Source organism: Oxyura jamaicensis, chromosome 3, assembly GCF_011077185.1.
Source record: "Oxyura jamaicensis isolate SHBP4307 breed ruddy duck chromosome 3, BPBGC_Ojam_1.0, whole genome shotgun sequence".
NCBI lineage: Eukaryota > Metazoa > Chordata > Aves > Anseriformes > Anatidae > Oxyura > Oxyura jamaicensis.
The window spans coordinates 61,645,084-61,664,622 of NC_048895.1; the positions used below are offsets into that span (position 1 = coordinate 61,645,084).

Sequence of the window (19,539 nt, forward strand, 5' to 3'; positions counted from 1 at the left end):
AATTTTTTTTCCTTATTTTAGAAGCAGCAGTTATTATTTGAAATGCAAAAAAACAAAACAAAACAAAACAAAAAACAAAAACAACAAAAAAAGTATTATAATACTATGGATGAACATTTGCTTTTATGAAATGGGTTTAGCTCTTTTGTTTCATTCTTCCCTTTTGCCCGTGCTGTGTGTTTCAACCCAATAAGCAAGAAATTTACACTTCCTATTGATACTTGCAGCACATGACTCTTGGAAACATCCAGTTTGGGCTTGTCCTTTTGTAGCAAAGCCAGCCGTCTTTTTTCAGAATATGCTTACTGTTTCGCTACAATGAAAAATGAATTTGCAGGATTTGTATGGAGTGCAGAGTATCTTCTATTATAGCTAAAAAACCCTGCTAATTCTTATTGTTTAAACATAGCTTCCTTTTTGAGTTATTTGCTGTGTGGAAGCACTCAGGAGGGTTCCTGGCTTGAGTTACAAATATCTGGAACTGAATTAATTGAAGACTGATGGTTTGTAATTGGCTACCTCTCATTCACAATGCAGTGTGGTTTACTCATGAGTTGTGTACCGTACAGAACTAGCTATTCCATGTTTCCATGACAGCTGGCATTATTGTGTTCACTGTCTATTTAAGAAAAGCCAATAGTAACATTTTCAAAAGTATCTGTGTGATGATACTTAATGCACCTACATAAGTGTCTTACTCTACAGGGCTTCAAAGTCACTTGAATATTTTTGAAAAATGTTATCCACAAAGTTAACAAGAATTATTTACTTCATTACTTAAAGAAAACTTGCATTGCAGTCTTGTGAAGGAACATATCCACACTTCTTATTCTAATTGCTTTTAATGTAGTTTTATTAGGTATAAAGAGATTTTTCCAAGAATATGTAGCAGCATGTTTCACTCTAACTTTTTCTTGTGCAAAGTTGAGCTTTAAGTTCTGCTGTAATTTCAGGTACTGCTTGAATTCCTCCAACGGGTAATTGATCATCGAGACAAAAATAAAATGACGCTAAACAATGTTGCAATGGTTATGGCCCCAAACCTTTTCACATTTCATGGGTTTGCCTCAAAGACTATCGAACAAAGCGAGTTTGTTATGGCAGCTGGAACAGCAAATGTCATGCGCTTTATGATTCAGTACCAAAAACTCCTCTGGACAGTAAGTGTATTCCTAAGGGGGGGAAAAAATACATAAATTTCACAAACAAGGCATCTGAACAAAGAAGTAAAGCGAACTTATTTCCATGATTTAAAGAAAGATCAGGCCCATTCACCTGGGGCCTTGCTCATACATAGCAAGACGGGAGTGAAGCACAATCATATTTACATATTGTGGTGGAGTTAAGGTCTGATGGTCAGAGTTTTAGTATTTAGCATGTACAATAAGTCAACTCAAAAATAAGTCCTTGGGGAATCCTTGTATTTGGCCTATTGGTAGGCATTGTTACAAGGAATTTATTCTTTTCTGCTTAGAGATTTCCATAGCACACATGCTGTTTTAGTCCATTTCTCTTTTGGGCCAGACTTTGTATTATATAAAACATGTTTTAATAAAAACATGAACTTGCGTCATGGTTCTCAAGCAAAGCTCTCAGACAGACTGGAGAACTTCGAGCTTTGGTGTCCATCAGGAACTTTAAACAATCTTGGCTTTTGCTGCAAATGTGCAATAGTTACTACCTCCATGGTACAGATGATGTAAAATGTTCTGAGTGATTTATTTATTTATTTTTTTTCCTGAGGAGAGTAAAAACACTATATGATTCCAACTCTCTTCCTCTGAGAGCTTACTGAAGCAAATACAACATCACAAGTGTAGCGTTTTTTAAATTGTTTCACAGCTTTATATTATTTGAATCTAATTTCTACTGGAAATAGGTATTTTTTTCCAGTTCTACTTAACAATCTGTAAATTTACAATGTTTGACAAGTTATTTATGGAAGTGATATATATATTCATGCTTACTATCTATATTATCTAGATTCCCAAGTTTATTGTTAACCAAGTGAGAAAACAAAATGCCGAAAGCCAAAAGAAGGAGAAAAAAGACAAAGCTATGAAGAAACTTCTGAAAAAGATGGCTTATGACCGGGAAAAGCATGAGAAACAGGACAAGGTCCCTAATGATGTAAGGAAACATGTATCTGAAATACTATATTAATAAGATTACCATCTCTAGTGAAAAAGTGGCTATAGCTGAGAGGATATCTGCATTTATTTATCAGAGAGTTTCAATAAATAGCAGGTTAATATATGGGTTTCATAGTTATGGGTTACAAGCATGACACATTTGGAAGGTTGGGCAGTTTATTTTTTCCTCCTATTTTTCAAAATATTTCTATTTTGAAAAATGATATCCCATAGATCATTTCAATTTGGGCATCTGAAACAATAGTATGTTAGGTCAGTATTTGTAGAGAGAAAAAGTGTTATGACACCTGTTATTGTACCAAGGTTTAGATGCACTGCTGTCTAACGGAACTCTGTGTGTTTACCTAAAAACAAAACCAAACTCAAACTCTCTACTAGGTTGCAGTGTTTCATATTCAGTGTTTGGAAACTAAGCTAGTATTTAATTATCCTGCTTATAGGAGCTCCTACACCACTGAGCTCTGTGTCAACAAATTTAAGTATTCCTGGTAACGTGAAGCACGTTAGAGCATGTCTCCCCTCTCTCTATTCCCCCAAAACAAAACCAACAAGCAAAACCAAACAAAACCACCACCAACAACAAAAGACAAAACCAATGTGAAAACTGATAAACTGCTTCTTAATTAGCTATTGTCCAAATGTCCCCTCCCAACTTATCCCTGTGAATACAACCTTTAGTTCAGTGACTACTGCTAGACCCATCAGTGACGTCAAGGCATGTAGCACTCTTCATAACTCTTAAAAAAGACAAAAAAAAAAAAAAAAGAAAAAAAAGAAAAAAAAAGTTCCTTGGCAATATAGTGTCATTATTTTCCTTTACTTCAGAAATATTTTTAATTGAGTTCCTCCCACTGACTTTTCAAAAATATATCTCACACATCTTTAAATTGCTTATTATTTACAATTTTAATGAAGTTAATAATTACAATTGATAAGCTTATTAGACTATACAGAATAGCATCTAAATTATAATGCATTTGAAATTTTTCCTATATTTTAAATACATATGCAGATAGCATCAAATATATGTGACCCCATAACATACTGAATACTTACTGAATTAAGGTTCTATGAAAATATCGTTTTATGGGTTGAGGTCATGTTGAAGATTCTGGTCAGTTAGAGACATCTTGTGGTAGTTTGTAAAAATGCATTGGTCAGAATCTTAGCAAGCAAGTGCATGGCAAACTCATAAAAAAAAAAAAGGGGGGGTGTGTCATATTCTGCTAAAAGCACAGTTTGTTAACATCATATTAAGATAAAAAATAGCATATGGTGAATATATTATAATATGTGCCGTATCTGCCTGGTTTGATCCTATAAGTATACTTTATTTCCTTTTTTTGTTTGTTTTGTTTTGTATTGTTTTTTGTATCTGCAAAAAGATGGATCCTTTGGACAATTGCAGCCAACGTCTGCTAGAACCATATACCTACATCCTATCTATACCTAAATGAGGTTCCTTTTGTATGAAGTATTTGACATATCATTAAATGTCCAAAATGAATTAATTCCTCAGGTGATACCTAGCCATACTTTCATATTTATTTGAATACATTTGAAGGAATCTATACACAGAATCTGCTATTATCTACAATTTAAAAATAAAGCTAATTAAATATTGACATTTGCTTTATACTGTCTAATAAGAAGAGGGTTCTTTGAATACGATTCAGTTGAATTAACAGGAGCTGACACTTTAAAGAAATGCTGCCATCCCCTGTTCAACATGGAAATAACAGCAAATACACTGAAATAGGCAAGTGCTTTTGCAATCCTCACAGGATTTTTTATAATTCAGTGCTGTTCATTTTTGTAGTAAAATATGCCTTTTTAATCCACTAAAGAGCTAAGAGTGGAATGTCATGTAATACTTACCCAAACTTCATCCCCAAACATAAATATAAAGTTGCTTTTAAAGAATTTTCTTTAAGCCCTACAAATCTTTGGGGATTCCCTGCAAAATTAAATGGTAGATTTTTTTCTGAAATCCTTCATTCTTATTCAAAGCATTCCATAATTTGGGTGCCTGAGAACAAGTACTCTTAAAATCATATTCCCAAATATGATATGGCTTCATTGTAAATTACTTTTATACGTTTTTCCATATAGCTAAAACTAACTCCGTTCTTTAAGAAAACAAAACAAAACACTTTTTTTTTTTTCAATTTTCAATATGAATTGACTTAATTTGAAATTGAAGTGATCTAACTGTGCAGTTTGTGAACTGAACTCCACTATTAGTTGACAAGTGAGGTACTTAAACTTGTGGTTAATCACCACTCCAGAGAAGGCTGTTTGTAGCTTTTAAAAGTTAATCATCCTGCTTGCAGCTGAATAAACACTAAGTGAAAGTTGCTATGTTCTACCACATGCTATGGTACCGCATGTGGTTAAACGTAGATAGCCAGAGCTTGTGTCACTTCCATAACGTTCAGAAATATCACAGTATCAGCATTCTCAGTGACAGTCAGCTCACTCGGTAATCTGCATAAAGGATAAAATTTAATCTTATCTATGATGAGGCCTTTCACTCAATCACATTTCCCCTTTCAGGACAGGTTAAACAAAAATTACTGTGCAAGGAGAGCAGATTTGGGGCAAAATCTCTGTGCAGTGATAAAAGCAGTTAATGGGGCTCATGAAGGCTGATTGCTTTTCAGAGCACCTACACATACAGCTCTACGTCCCATGTTTGTGTTAGGGAGCAAGTCTTTATGTTGCTGTTGGTGTGTGTAGTACTCTAGGCCAGGCAAAGATAGATGCTCTCAGGACTAGGTATTTAAGTACTAACATAGCCAGATTTATACCATCTGTCACTATATTCCTGCCACTATTGTTCCAAAATAGCAGTCGTGTTAGTGGCACATTGCAATGCTACTGGGCTTCTCTAATACAGGTTAGAATAACCAATGTGTCCTATAGACATTCTGTTTGTATAACATGTTTGAATTTTCACAGTATAAACTTACTGACCCTTGCTGAATTTGTTGTCCACTGTAATTCCAGATTATTAACTAAAAAATATTGGTTCCTGCTAATCCATGTCCCATTATACAGATGTACAGTCGATTGTCCCAAGCAAGGTGTGATACTTGGCAGTTCAAAGAGAACGACTGCATGCCAATTCTTTCAGACTTCAGCAAGTTAATTTGGAATTCCAGATTTGTTCTTCATAACATTTGTGCCGCGTTCCTGCTTCGTATCATTTGCACATTCCATAGGTACATGTTCTATTCCATCATCTGTGCAGTCACTTCATTCCTGTCTTATCCTAGCCTGATGAATATCTAAGTGTATCACGCAAAATCGACCACGAGAGACCCAGATCCTACAGCCAAGCATCTGTGGCTCTTTTGTGAAACATAGATGGAGCTTTCCCCAAAAAGTCCTAACTTGAATGTTCTAAACTATGCTATGCAGAGAACATTCCTTCTGCAAGTCAGCTCCTAGATGGTTATGGTCACTTTTTCTGTCGTACCAACTTGCGTGATGAACAGGCTAGAGGATGCTCAGTGTCTGTTCTTTCTTTAGCTGGGCACCAGGAACATACAATGCAGCTCAGCATGCGTTATTCTGTAAAAGCAGGTAGTAAAAGTGGCAAAATGTATTCATTAGCTTAGCTAATAATGATTCTGTTTGAATAAACAAAGTAATTATTCTGTTTGATCTGTAATGCTACAGCTCTCTAGATGTTTCTTGTTCCTTCTCTCATACACTCAAAGCAGGCTTTTTAAAATATTTATTATATTCCTGCTGTACAGAGAAAAAGACTTATCCAGCTGAAGTTTGAAAAGTCTCCATAAAATGAGCTGAGACAAACTAACAGAGAATTGTGTACTAAAAGGAAAAAAAATTACTGTGCTGAATGTGATGAAAGACCAGTTATTTACAACTGTAACTAACCTTCGCATCTTTGAAAGTTTCCTTTCCTTTTCTCAGGAAGTATGATCCCAACAGTTTGAAAAATGATAAAAGATGTTTAAACAGCAGTTAGCTTTCTAGCTAATAGCTACAGCCATTATTTCCATAGGTGGAGGCCTTAAAGATAGATAAAGGGAATTAAAGATAGATAGGGAATTGCTCTTTGAGATCAGTTGCAGCCTTATGAATCTTTGATTGCACGTTTACTATGAAATTCTCAGTTTGGTAATTCTTAATGCTTTAGACATAAATAGTTATGTCTGTTATTTCTAAAATTGATAATAAAAGGACCAGATATAGAAGGATTGTCTGGTTAAAATTACTTACCATAGCACATCACCTGTGTATATTAATGAGCCTTTCTCAAGCTGTGCTGTGAAGCTGTGCTTCTGATTCTGATCACATTTATACTTGTTCTCCACTAGTTTAGCTCAAATGGTTTCAGAGAAACTATTCTAGATTCCTAGGTGCCCAGATTTGTTCATTGATTTTGGAAGAAGAAATGTTCAGCCTTAAAATTTCAGTAAACAGTGGGGAAAAAAAGAAGAGAATGAACTGTCATAATCAACCTTCGCTACTGATAGTCTTAGATTTCTTTTCCTATCAAAATGAATACATTCAGGTAAATGGTAATGTAAGGCAGATAGAAAAATTACCATAAGATTTTCCGGAACAGAAATTAGGACCTTATTCACAAATAAATTATGCCTTCTGTAACTTCAATTGCATGTACTGTAAGTTGAACAGAAAAAAACATCCTTTGGAGCCCTCTTTCTCTGTAAGTAATATGATTGATATTCATCATCAGGGATTTCTGAGTTGAAATACAATACAAATCCATTATGTAGTCAGACCTGCAGGTTGGCTAGCTGAATATATTCTGGAGAATAAAAAAAATAGAGATAAAAAGCTGCTGAAGCTTTTTTTAATGAAAAGGGAAAGGTTTCTTCTGGAAGTTTTAATAGGGGTGGTATGGAGGAGTTGCCTGGCGTTCATGCCTACAGCAAGTCTTTTCCATATCAATCTCATGTGCTTCTTGTCATACCCAAGAGTGTTCTAATAGAGTGGTAATTGTTGTTGTTATTCTTAACATCTTTGAAAAATAATTAAATACTACTGTTCTTCTGTTCTAGAGTTCTTCTTGCTGTTAAAAAGAGATTTGAAGTTCTGATGTAATTTACTGAATTTCTGTGTACTTCTCATATTTCTGCAGCAAAGTGCAGTAGACAGTAGTGGAGTGCACTTACAGAGCACAGTACTGTTACTTATTCCATACTGTATTTTGAGAAACTCATCAAAGCCAGCTGCTAGCAGCTTTGTTCCAACACCATTATTGCTTTACAGGCTGATGTTCCTCAGGGAGTGATACGGGTGCAAGCGCCTCATCTTTCGAAAGTTTCCATGGCAATACAGCTGACAGAAGAACTGAAAGCCAGTGATATAGTAGCAAGGTTTCTCAGCCAGAAAAGGTACAAACACATTTTTATTTTCTTAACTTGTCAGGAAAAGTGGTTTTTCATATTTTCTATCAAGAAAGAAGTTTTAAAACACTTTCAATCCAAACGAGTGCATGAATCTTAGGGTCAAATTTATCCTGTTAGAATACATGTGTGAGGAATTAACTTAGTGTTTCTAATACCACTAAAGCGCATGAAGCCTTCAGGAATGCATGAGTACTGTTAGTAGAAAATCAACTGCTATTTAGTCTGATGGGTCAGGAATACATTTGTAACTTTCTGGGGAGAAGGAAGGATCTCCAAGAAGATAAATTGAAGAAATAAATGAGAAAAAGAGAAAGAAAGCATTTAATTAAAAATCCATTTATATATAACTGTATTATAGGTTTTGGAATATAAATACATGAAAATGTTACTTGTGCGTTGATTTAAAAGGAAAGCTACCTTTGAGTCATTCAAATCCATTAGAATGGGAGAAGTTTTAATCAAGCTTTTACATCTCCTCTGTTTATGGGCATAATAAGAAATCAGAATACACTTAGCAAAAAAAAATAACACACGTGTTATTTGTGTACACGTGTTGGTGTACAAACTCTTTTGCAATACAGTTAATCAGTGTTTTCTGTTCCTGACAGTGGAAATGTTCAAACACTCAAGAAAGAAGAGGTCTTTCTTTATGAAATAGGAGGAAATATTGGTAAGGATGGCTTCTGAACAACCTCTATTGCTATAATAGGATTTCTTGGCGCTTTGTCCGTGCACTTCACTGAGTGACTGCATTTATTCACATCCCTAATTCTCCCTTACACTGAGGCAGAAAGTTAACCTTGGGGAGAAGGAAGCAGAAAAGGTGATGTGATCATCATATTAGTAGTACGTTATTATCTCTTCTAGAGGAAGATGGCTGCTGTTACAGGTGTTCCTGCTACATATGTACGATGAAGAAGCATGAAAAGGTTGAATAGAAAGGTGCTTGAAGTTCATCTTCTTCATCTCTTTGTATTGAGGCATAATAAATGAACTTACAGCCCTTTATGCCCTGCATTGGAGTTTTGCTTGCAGGTTCCTACAGGGAAATAACCACTGAACCAGAAAAGTGACCTAGTGATGAAAGACGGTTAGTCTATCCTGCTCTGTGTAACCACTGATTAAAGCAAATAGCAGATCAGCAAGGTTAAGTCCAAAGGATGATGTTGAATGCAGTTCTGAAATTTTCTTTGATGAATGCAAAAATATTTTTACACTACTAATCAGTTCCCAATCACAGTATTTTTCATATATTGAGAAAATAAACCAGAAAACTAGAAAACACTTCTGTACTGGACTTCTGTACTGTATTGAACATCTTACATTTGCTTTTCCCTTTTGAAGTATGGCCTTTTAAACTTTATTTGAAGCTTTAAAATTCCATGAATACCCAGTACTTTTGTACTCTGCAGTTTAAAATCCTGTACATTATTGCTGTTTTTAGCATTCTTCGCCTTTATCTATCCACTAATTTAAACCAATTTTTCTAAACTGAAAAATTTAAATGTAATTAAAAAATAACACTTTCCTACTTTCCCTACAGAAGATATGTTTTAGTGTTTTTACCAAGTCTGAAGGCAAAAAATAAGTTACTAAAATATGTGAATGCCAGATGAACATATTATCTGTTCTTTTGCCTATCCAGTATGTACACACATTTGCCATGCCTGTTAAAGCAGCTTGTGATCCCAGATGTACAACTGTTTTAGAGGAGGGGACTATCTTTTTATTGTATAGAGGTGTTACCATTTAAGAAAAAGTTTTTCCAACAGAACTCCTGTGAAACTGGAACAAGCTAGTATCACATCAAGCATGTGACAGAAACTGTACGGCTCTCTTGGAGCAAATATGTGGCCAGTTGTAGATTAATTTTTTTATTTTTTATTATAGAGTAGGTTAGAAAGTTTAGATGCTTCCTTGGTCTGAATGACTTAACAGACAATTTTAACTTTGATCACCTCTTACAAATACTAGTGTTTATTAATACTCTCAGCTGAAATAAGAGAAACTCCCTGATTTTTACATGCTGTACAGGTAAAGCCAGCTGTCCTGATCTTCAGTTTCTTTCCTTTTGCCCAATGGGACTGACTCATGCACAGGGAGCCGAAATGGGAGACTTGACAGGCTTGCAATATACTCCTGTACTTTCACTCATAACTGCAACATGAGCAATGCTACCATCCTTTCCCCTAATAGATGGGGCTGATGAAGTCTCTGGACTCTTTTTTTTTTTTTTTTTTTTTTTTGAGTACCTGGTACACTGTAGGGATTCCAGGCACTGCACAGAACTTCTGCTATTGCTTTGTGACCAGGACTGGATACAGAAATGATAACTCACTGTCCCTGTGCTCCCACTGAGAGTCTGGCCCAGGAGCATGGGTGGTACATGGCACACAGGCTGGGATAAAAATGCCGGAGGGAGGACAGGCTGCCACCTGGCATTGAGATGGGGTGGAGAGGGAGCAGAGGGAGCCTACTCAAGTAGGGAGTCTTGCCAGCTTGCCTGCTCTGAGCAGGGAGTCCAGACAGCTGGCAGGCAGACCTGGCTGCAATGTAGCACCTCAGCTTGCCTCCTGCTTTAGGAGAACATATTTCAAAAACGTCTGGCTGGCACATTAAAGAAGCTGCGAGCCATTTATCCCAACCACTCGAACGGTGGAGTAGGAGAGGAGCTGTGATGCACATCTGCAAATGCATGAGATGATGCTTTGCCTGTGGGGTAATGGGAGGAGTAAGCAGATCTTGATGGATCAGCATATGATATTTTCATCATAGCTACTCGACATAAATTAATTGCTTATAGTGCACCAAAACCATTGTACTGCTTTTCCCTCCTTTGATAGTAATCATTGCAAGTGCTATCCAGAATTGCTAACCAAGAGAAGCAGGATGGGGAGTAACACCTTCTTAGCAAGGACAAACCTTGCTCAAACTTTCTATTTCAGAAAGGGAGAATAACCTGAAATTTTAATGGGCTTCCATGCAAATTTGAATTAACCACAAGAGAACCAGGACCCTGCTTTCTTTTTTTAAAACCTTCACATAGAGGAGCTCCCATGCACCTGGTCTGTATGAAGAATCGAACACAGTGCCACAAAGCTGGACTTCGTACAGCTTCCCCAGTGACAGTCCCTGCTCTTTTTCCCTCCCTCCATCTCTGCTCTACTTCTTTCTTCCCCGAGACATGGGAAGGATAAGAGCACTCCTAGGCTTTAGCTGTGCTGTCCATTGTTAAACCCTGCAGAGGTAGCTTAAGAAACTAAATTGATCAAAGCAGCAACTTTGAAAATAATTTCATTTTGTTGTTGTTTTGTTGTTGTTGATACTAATGTAACCACACATCTCTCTTTTTTTTTTTTTTTTTTTTTTCTTCCTAGGGGAACGTTGCCTTGATGATGATACCTACATGAAGGACCTATACCAGCTCAACCCAAATGCTGAGTGGGTTATAAAATCTAAGCAGAGTTAAGCTCACAACAAATGTCGAAAGAACAACCTGTGGACTTTTAAAGCTGAATGTTTTAAAGGGATAGTTTATCCTTTCAACATTCAATTGTATTATATGTATTAATAGAAACCTACCTTGTGAAAAAAAAAGGTGGTGGAAACCCAGCAGTGATTACCAGTAAATTTTCACTTTTACTTACAGCAAAATATCAGATAACACAGTTTTCCCACTCATTTGTTATGAGAATAAGTCAGTTAAATATTTTAATGGCACTAATCTACCTTGATGATACTCCCATCTGGTAGGCTTTGTTTCAGAAGAGTTTATTTTTCAAACAGATGCTTAACCTCTTTATATTAGAGATCTACAATCTGTTTGCGTAGAAGTGTGTGTTCATGTAGGTTTTTGCAGTGTTATTACACTGGAGAACCAAATCCTGATCAGCACTTCTGGATGGTACAGTATTAAAAATATTTAAAACTGTTTCCCAAGTAAGTGTGAAATTCACAGGAAAAAACTGCAATGCAATACATTTTGTCTTTGGAAATCCTATTTTTTTCACTTTCTAGGTGGAAAAAAACTATCTGAGAAAAAAAACAAAAACTGTGAAAATGCTTTCTATGCAGCTTTTTTTTTGCTAGATATTTTAAATATTTTTTATCCTTATTCTGGTTGATTGTATTCTTGATGCTATTTTTTTAATAGGACCATACGACAAGGTGAGTAATTTTGAAGCTCACCACTCTTGGCAGTGTCCTTTCCGGAATATTGTCTCTACTAGAAAGACCTCTAGGTTTTTCAGCAGTGATATGCAGACATGTTGCATAAACTGGTTCCAGGTTTTTAGGACATCTGATAGAATGCAGAGCATTTTGTGAACTGCCAAAACCTGCCAATTACTAGCGCAATAAAAACTTTCAGCATTAATAACATGAATACAATAACTGTGGAGAGAAACTGTAGCCTCAGTTTCATAGCTAGCAAAGCACCAAACCTTTCACTCAAAATCAGTGTAAAGGTCTACCGTGGAGTTTACATAGGCTTTTTGGATGTTATCTACCATCTGGGCTATCGTAGATGAGGCTAGAAATCAAGTCCTGATTTCCTTGACTGATATTGTCTAAACCACTTAAAAATTAATAGTCCAATGATGAACTATTGCAAATCCTTCTCTTTGCAAGGGAAGGACTGAAAGCTCCCTGTGGAATTCGCTGATGATGAATTATAGACTGACATGGCTTATTGCAGCACGAAGAGTTGTGGACTGTAGCTTCAGAGCCCAGGTCCCACAGCAATGCTTTGGGCTCACTAACCTGTGTACCGCTTTACAATTTATTTGAAAACTAGCTCACCAGTGCTTAAGTGCTCATACCTGTGTGCTGACTACCTGAAATAACTACTGTGAAATTATAGCTTAGGAACTAAGTATTTTCTTTCAATGCACACACGATTATATTGACCTCTTAGGGAATATTCTACATACAATCAAGGGCTGGATTAGATTTTTTTTTTTTTTTACTTGATCAAAGCTGATTAAAGGAATCAAGGGCCTTTCTGCTGAGCTTTGGATATGGGCCCTGTGTTGTTCCCAAAGTAACCACTGGAACTCTCCATTTTCTGTACAAGCAGTGAAAGAAAACTCTGAAAGGTCATAAAAAAATTAGGCACCTACAGATTAGTTATCCACAGCGTACGAACAATATGGGGGGTGTAAGTATTTATTGTTTTTTGACGGTTGTCTTGATAGGGAGAGCATGTAGGGAGGGATTCTCAAATGCAGGATGAATGAAATCGGAAATTGTTCTAATGTGGCTGTGCTGCCCCCGCTGCTCCATCTTGTCAGGTACCCCTACGTGCTGTTGCAATGTGCCATTATGGGCAAATCCCATGAGACAAATCGTTTTTGTCAATAGAACAAAACACACTCGCTGTCCTTTAAATGTAAGGGACTGAGAAACGGTGAAATACTTAGGTAAATATTTATAGATCTAATGTAATAAATAGAAGATGTTTTGTCATGTAATACAAAAATGATGTGTGTTCTTTATAGTTCTGTAAAAGATTGCTTGCTATTGCAGTGCTAGATGTTATTTTAAGCAGGAGCAAAGTGCAGAGGATAGAACAGCTGTACAGTTTCAGCATAAAACTACAACCACCCTCTGGCTATGATCTTTTAAATAACTTTGTTTCTGGTTTAGTGCCATTATCTTTTTTTTAATTTAAAAAGCTCTTTTATAATTAAATATGTTTTTTTTTTTTTCTGAATTCTCTTCTCATTTATTATGTTAGCATGCAAAACACAAATGACACCAAGCGGCGGTTAGTTTTTAATTTCACAGTTTACGTCTTTGCAGGTAGTTTTGTAGTTCTGTGTGTGAAGAGAGACACAGCTCAGTATGTTAACAGCAGCCTCGCAGACCTCGGGGTGAAGGCCGCAGCTGGCCGTGCAGGCTGCCCAGCACCCTGAGGTAACGCCTTGCAGGGCGAGGGGGCAGCTGTCTGCTGGGTGCCCACTGAAACCTCCATCTCTCTACCCTTCAGCACCCAAGAATTAAGAGCCACCAGCCCCCAGCTGCCTGCCACATCCATGGCCTCTGGGCTGTCCTCCTCCAAGACCTCTGGAGGCTGCCTGGGCACCCTGCTTGGGGCAGCCCTGCTGGAGCATGGGCCTTGGGGTTCTCCTCCGATGTCATCTACCCGATGCTTCTGTGAAGCGTTCAGTAAAACACACCCGTTTAGTAAGCATTTAAGAGTTAAACTGCAGCAGAAAGCTAACTTGGTGAGAGATTTGCTGAGTGATTTCCTCTAATGCACCTAAATATATCTAAGGATTAGATCTCTGTTGTACTTCTATTTCTAAAAGGTTGGAGGCACGCAAAAAGAATGAAATGTGTATTGCACTAATTTTATAGCAGTGTTTACAATAATTATTTTCTATGTAGAGCAATGCTTATAAGATCTTCAAACCATTATTTGTGTTTGCACACAGACTGCATCTGAGACAGGTAAGTACTTCTCATCTCCGTTTAGCAGATGGGAAAACTGTTCATAAATGGTTCGCCTGCAGCCAGAAGGGGCGAAATCAATCTGATTTGTAGAAACTGAATATAATCTTCCAAAAACTGTTTTAAAAATCTGCTGTATCACCAATAATGGGACTTCAGCAATCACGAATCTGACTTCAGGGGACTGTTTTAATAAATACAATACTGTGGTTTTTAGCCTGGTTTCCAAAGGAAAGGTGTCTGGGGTAATCTTGCTGCCTGTGTGTGTCTTCCCCTAATTACTTTTGAATCTGCTGGCAGACTTCAATAATTTTTGGCAGAGAGAGTGGGGGGAGGGAATATCTCAAAAATAATTAAATTTCTACAAGCTTCATAAAACGAGGCAAAGGGAAGGAAGACAGGCAGGACAAGTCCTTTGATCAAAGGAAGGATGACAGCATAAATTCAACCTTTATTTAAGCACTGGAACAGAGGCGGTAGAGAGGACATGCGCGTGCTCTGAATGTGGAAGGAGCCCAGAGGCAGTTAGCATCGGCCGTGCTCGTGAAAGCCCTCGCCTGCCTTGCCTTCTGTCGTAGGAGGCTTCCTCACTGACTTGATGAGAGTAATTGCTGCTTGTGCTGCAGCTGTTCTCATGGGCTGGCTTTTGTGGTACAGCTTCTCCATAGCTTCTGATTAGTGGGGCTCATCCCCCTTGGGCTCAGTGTCTAAATGCTCACCCTCCCTGCTGAGCTGTGCCCGCAGTTAATGCAGTTACCTGGGAGGTGGGTGGCAGTGCATCTGCTCCCTCTTCTTGTAGGACTCTTGGGAGTTACCTTCATCCTGGACAACAATCAGATCTGAAATGTGCCACTATCAAATGGTAGCCTTCACAAGCAGTAGCAGGAACACGATTTGCCTTTCAAGTTGTTCAGAATTGTGCAGAGGTGCTGGTTCAAAATCCCTACAGATGTTACCACTCCCTGATTGCTCACTTTTGGCATAATAGAAAGGATCCGCCATTCTTTCAGTGTCTCTGTAAGAGCAATAAGCAACATTCATTCATGCTGAGAGCCGAAGTCTGTGTATTTTACTATTATATCTTACCATTATGCCTCTGTAACACATTGCTCTCGAAAATGTCTGCTTTCTGCTTTAACTGGCTCAGCTCCTGTGATGGCATATTTAGAGATTGGGTCCTTCAAAGTAAGCCATCTCTGGGTTTCTTTCCCATGGGACTTCCTGGGTCTTCAGCGCAGTGAAGCTACTACATGGCTATGTGAAGGTGTGTTTACCATCCGTCGTAATTCACTGCTGTGCTTGGAGAGCGAGCGAGGAGATCGGGCCGTGGTGGATGCATGCCCATACCTCCCTGTCAGACAGGGCATGGCCAGCCACGTGTCCGTCCCCTGGCATGTACGTGACTGTAGCTCCACTGCCTCTGCTCGGCGTTTCCTGCAGTGTAGGAGCAGCACGTGGCAGCCCGGGGCCAGTGCTCAGGTGTGCGCCTCCGCTGAGTACGTGCCGAGAATGCGGGGAGCTGCAGCACTGGTTACACACCTCTGATAACCTCTATTCATCTCTTTGACAACATAAATAGTAGTGAATCAATACCTGTTGGAGAAGGTGAGAGTTTAAAATAACATATAGTGCTCTGTTAAAATATCACATAGAGACTTGCTCTCTACCAGTGGCCACTTGTGTTCTTGTCTGCTTTTCTGCCATGCTTCCTGTCATCCGTACTGGCAGCCCTTTGACTTCCTAAACTGATGTATGTAATTTAATGTTTTCCTCATACCTGCAGATAGTCACAAGGTACATAACTCATTTATGTGAGGTGATGCCTCAGTGATGTACAACTGCAGTGTCCAATTGTCTGGACACGGTGAAACTGCGAGGACTGAAATGCGCACAAGAATCTCACAAGCTTATGTCAGTTACTGGAGTAGCCTTTGCTGGTTGTCAACGTGCAAATGTGTGACTTGCTCCAAGTGACCCAGAATAAATTAGGAAATACATAGTTGTACAGAAAAGCTCAGGAATCTGATTGAGGCTCCAAACCTTGGGTTGCATTAGATTAGCACCTGGAAACAGTTTCTTGCTTACTCACTTTTTTCCCTAATCCAAAAAGAGATAATTAATTTAAGTCTTGCCTTCTGATTTTGGATTAGTCTGAAACTTAGTATATGTAACCTAATATAATTGCCCTAATAATATTCTTGTGTGCTCCCACATTTTGTTGTATAATTTATAAGGCAAATAAGCTCCCAAACTCTTACTCTGGATGCTCATCCTCTGCTATAGTCTGCCAGAAACCATCCTTATTCATGAATCTGCTTGAGCCTGCATGAACAGAGGATTTTTCTCTCTCTTTTTTTTTTTTTTTTTTTTTTTTTTTTTTTTTCAGCAGGAACCACACAGCCTGAGTTGGCAAAATGGCATTGAGTCTCTCATTGTGGGGAGCTACACATCTGTGAAAGACAGAGCTGAGAGTTGCCTATCTCAGTATTCCAGTCTGGCTCCTTTTCTTCTGTGCGGTCTCATACTTACGCAGTACAGCATTTTGCTTTTCGGACTGTAAAATCTTGGGATGCAGCCAAGAGATATCCATCAGGGATGTTGTGTTTTGTTTAAAATGCTTGATCTTCAAATAAGCTGTATCTTATAAGGGTATAAGGATGATAGAGATAAGAGCAAGTTTGTGAAACCATTATTGTGCAGTCTTGGAGTCCTAGCTAAAACCTGTGCTGGTGCTTTTAACGTACCATTTCGAACCAAAACCAAACAAGCAAACAAACAAAAAACTTTCTTTTCATTGGGTTTAGCAAGGAGACAAAGGGCAATTCTGGCATAGTTACAAGTTCAGAGATATATATATATATATATATATATTTTTGCAAAAAGTAGGTCAGAAAACATACTATGCAAAACATTTTTCAGTCATTCAACCTTTTCTTAAAAAAAAAAAAAAAACGTTTATTTTTTAAATTTTGTAATAAAATACAATTGTAACAAAATATAAATACTGCAGAGAAGGTATTCTGATTTTTCTCCAGTTCTGCTTGGCTAGATGGGTAGAGGGAGATGCAAGAGAATTATTCTGGAAAAAAAGAAAAATCTTATTGTTGAAAGTATTGTTAAGAGAACGATGATGGGCCACTGTGTGAATATGAAATGGAGTACTTCAGGAGGATTCTTTATTCTAGTTCCTTTCAAGTTGACAATCAGTTCTGTAGACCAAATGTTACTGTCATCCATGCAGCAATGCTTCATCAGATGTCTTCTAGGAAGAGCTGAAAGCAGAGAACACCCACGCCACAGTCAGCCTGGAGTGAGGAAATGTTCCCCTCTAGATGGTGTGTGTGCTTTGTTTCTTTGTTTCCTTCTTTTTAAATTGGGTGTGGGGTTTTTTTGTTATTGGTGGTGGTGGTTTTTTTTCTCTTTGAAGGCTGTAGTTGGGAATAGTGAAAAGTGAGTATAATTAGAAGTATTTTTCTGTACAACCACAATGCGGATGTTTTGGGGGTAAATATGAAATACACATGATTACAATAATATGCTCTTCATTTTTCTTAAGAATTTCTAGTTGCTTAAATCTACTTGGATCATTGTAAGAGGAATCAAGAAAGAAAGACCAAGCAAGTCCAAAACACTGTTAGTAAGGCTAGGAAAAAAATGAAAATTCCTGAATTTTACCTGTAGCTATGGTTGATGTGCTGATGAAGACAGGACTGGTGGTGTCCCATGTCTGTTTATTGTGTGCTGTCTCACAAGTCATTGTATAGGTGAGATGTCCTTAATCTTACAAAATAATATCCTAAAGATTCCCTTAAAAAATGCTGAGGGTGGGCAATACTGATTAGAGTGGCTATTTTTCATTTAACTCTACCTTTACTTTTAACTAATTTTAGTCCTCCCAATTTTTATAAAGCCCATTAGCAATATGTAAAAAGTGTGTTTAATTGCTTTTGAACCCCTGCAAAGTGATGGCATTCACCACATCCTGTGGGAATGAGTTTTTCAGTTAACTGTGTATCGTCTCTTTGGAAGGGACTTCCTCACACAGTGAACAGTCCTACATGTTCACATTTGTCATGTCTCTTACGGTTTCATAGGCCTTCTTGGCTGTCCTTTCTCTGGTCAGAGTTGCAGCTCTTTTCATTGTCCTGTGTGCAGAAACCATTCCAGAAGCTTGGTCATCTTCACTGCTCTAGTTTGAACCTTTTCTTGTTCTGTTCTGTCCTTTCAAGTTAGGGGAAATCAGAAAGGTACTTTCCAGTTGCAGGTTTTCAGAAGGTGAGTTGCAGGTTTTTCAGAAGGTTTGTATCTATGATTACTATGTTCTGCAGTATATTAGTGCTCCCTCTGCCCCCTTCCCTCCCCATCCCGGTTTTTGATATCCCCATCGTAGTAATATTCTTAATCAAATCCAGGTGTGTGTGTATATTATATATATGTATATATATATTTAAAGACTTCTGGTCATGCTTCCCTCCCTCTCTCTCCCTATTAAATGTCACTCTTCTGCTCCACTCTGTCACTTGCCTTTATTTGAAATTGTGGAGCTTTTCTGTAGGCGATGTCGCTCTGAACAGTTTGCTCTTCTACATCTGCCTTTGATTTAAAATTTTTCCATAACCTTGAAAGTGGTAGCAACATGTTTCTGTAAAGGCTTAGGTGAAGAATATTTTTCTTGTACAATTTTCCCTCTCTTCCTTCTGTTCCTGAAATTCCCTCAGGTGCCATGGGACCTTCTGTACCACTTCTGTAACATTGCAATGTAAGGAGCATTTCAGAGAATGCTACCACTGGTGGTGTAGTCTTTAACTTCTTACCTAGTCTACTTCTTGTTTGTAAAGGTATAGGCCATAAAAACAGCTCCACTCATATCTTTATTCGCAGTTTATGAGGTTTTTAACCCTTTAGTCCATTTAGTCCTGAAAGTAACAGATATGAACAGATTCAGTCATAGCTCACAGTATTGTCTGCCCCTCTCCTAAGAACTAGGACCACTGTCCTGACCCCATTTAGAGAATGACTTCTGTTTTCATTAACTTGATCTCGCACCATGAGACTTCTTGCTACATCAGCTCCACCACAGAGGTGGTAACTTCATGTGTTTTTATTACCATTCAGCTAAGGAATGATCTGAGCAGTTCAGATGGACTCTGTTGGTCCAGCACCTGGAGAGGCACAGAGCTGTTGTGGCACACAAGCTGCTGCTAATGTGAACCTCTGCTTCTCACACAAGCTGAGCTGGGGATGTTGCAGGTGCTGACTCTGTTGGATTGCCCTGGTGCCAAGCTTCATGGTTCTCTTGAGACCCTTGGGGAATCACTGTGCCTAGACTGATCATCTTTGTCCCTGCTGCAGTGTCAAGGCCTGTGTTTTGAAGTTTCTGCCATGATTATGGATATATTTTGTAGGATCAGCATTGTTAGCCTGCTCCTTTGCACTATTGTAGCATTTTGTACACAGTAGAAGGAGTTCAAGAGAGTCCAGATCCCTGTGCAGTTTGTCTTTGAATACTGTCTTAAATATATATA

General features: G+C 38.0%; 1 protein-coding gene across 3 annotated transcripts in view; it reads left to right on the forward strand.

Moving 5' to 3' along the window:
* ARHGAP18 (Rho GTPase activating protein 18) overlaps positions 1 to 13,266 on the forward strand; it is a 91,885-nt gene extending 78,619 nt beyond the window's left edge. For all 3 annotated transcript variants that reach the window (XM_035321668.1, XM_035321667.1, XM_035321666.1), the window contains exons 11-15: positions 954 to 1,160; positions 1,984 to 2,130; positions 7,422 to 7,546; positions 8,170 to 8,231; positions 10,939 to 13,266. In XM_035321668.1, the coding sequence (XP_035177559.1) occupies positions 954 to 1,160; positions 1,984 to 2,130; positions 7,422 to 7,546; positions 8,170 to 8,231; positions 10,939 to 11,030 (633 nt within the window). In that variant the 3' untranslated portion in view covers positions 11,031 to 13,266. The remainder of the gene's footprint in view (positions 1 to 953; positions 1,161 to 1,983; positions 2,131 to 7,421; positions 7,547 to 8,169; positions 8,232 to 10,938) is intronic.
* Positions 13,267 to 19,539: the final 6,273 nt, after the last annotated feature.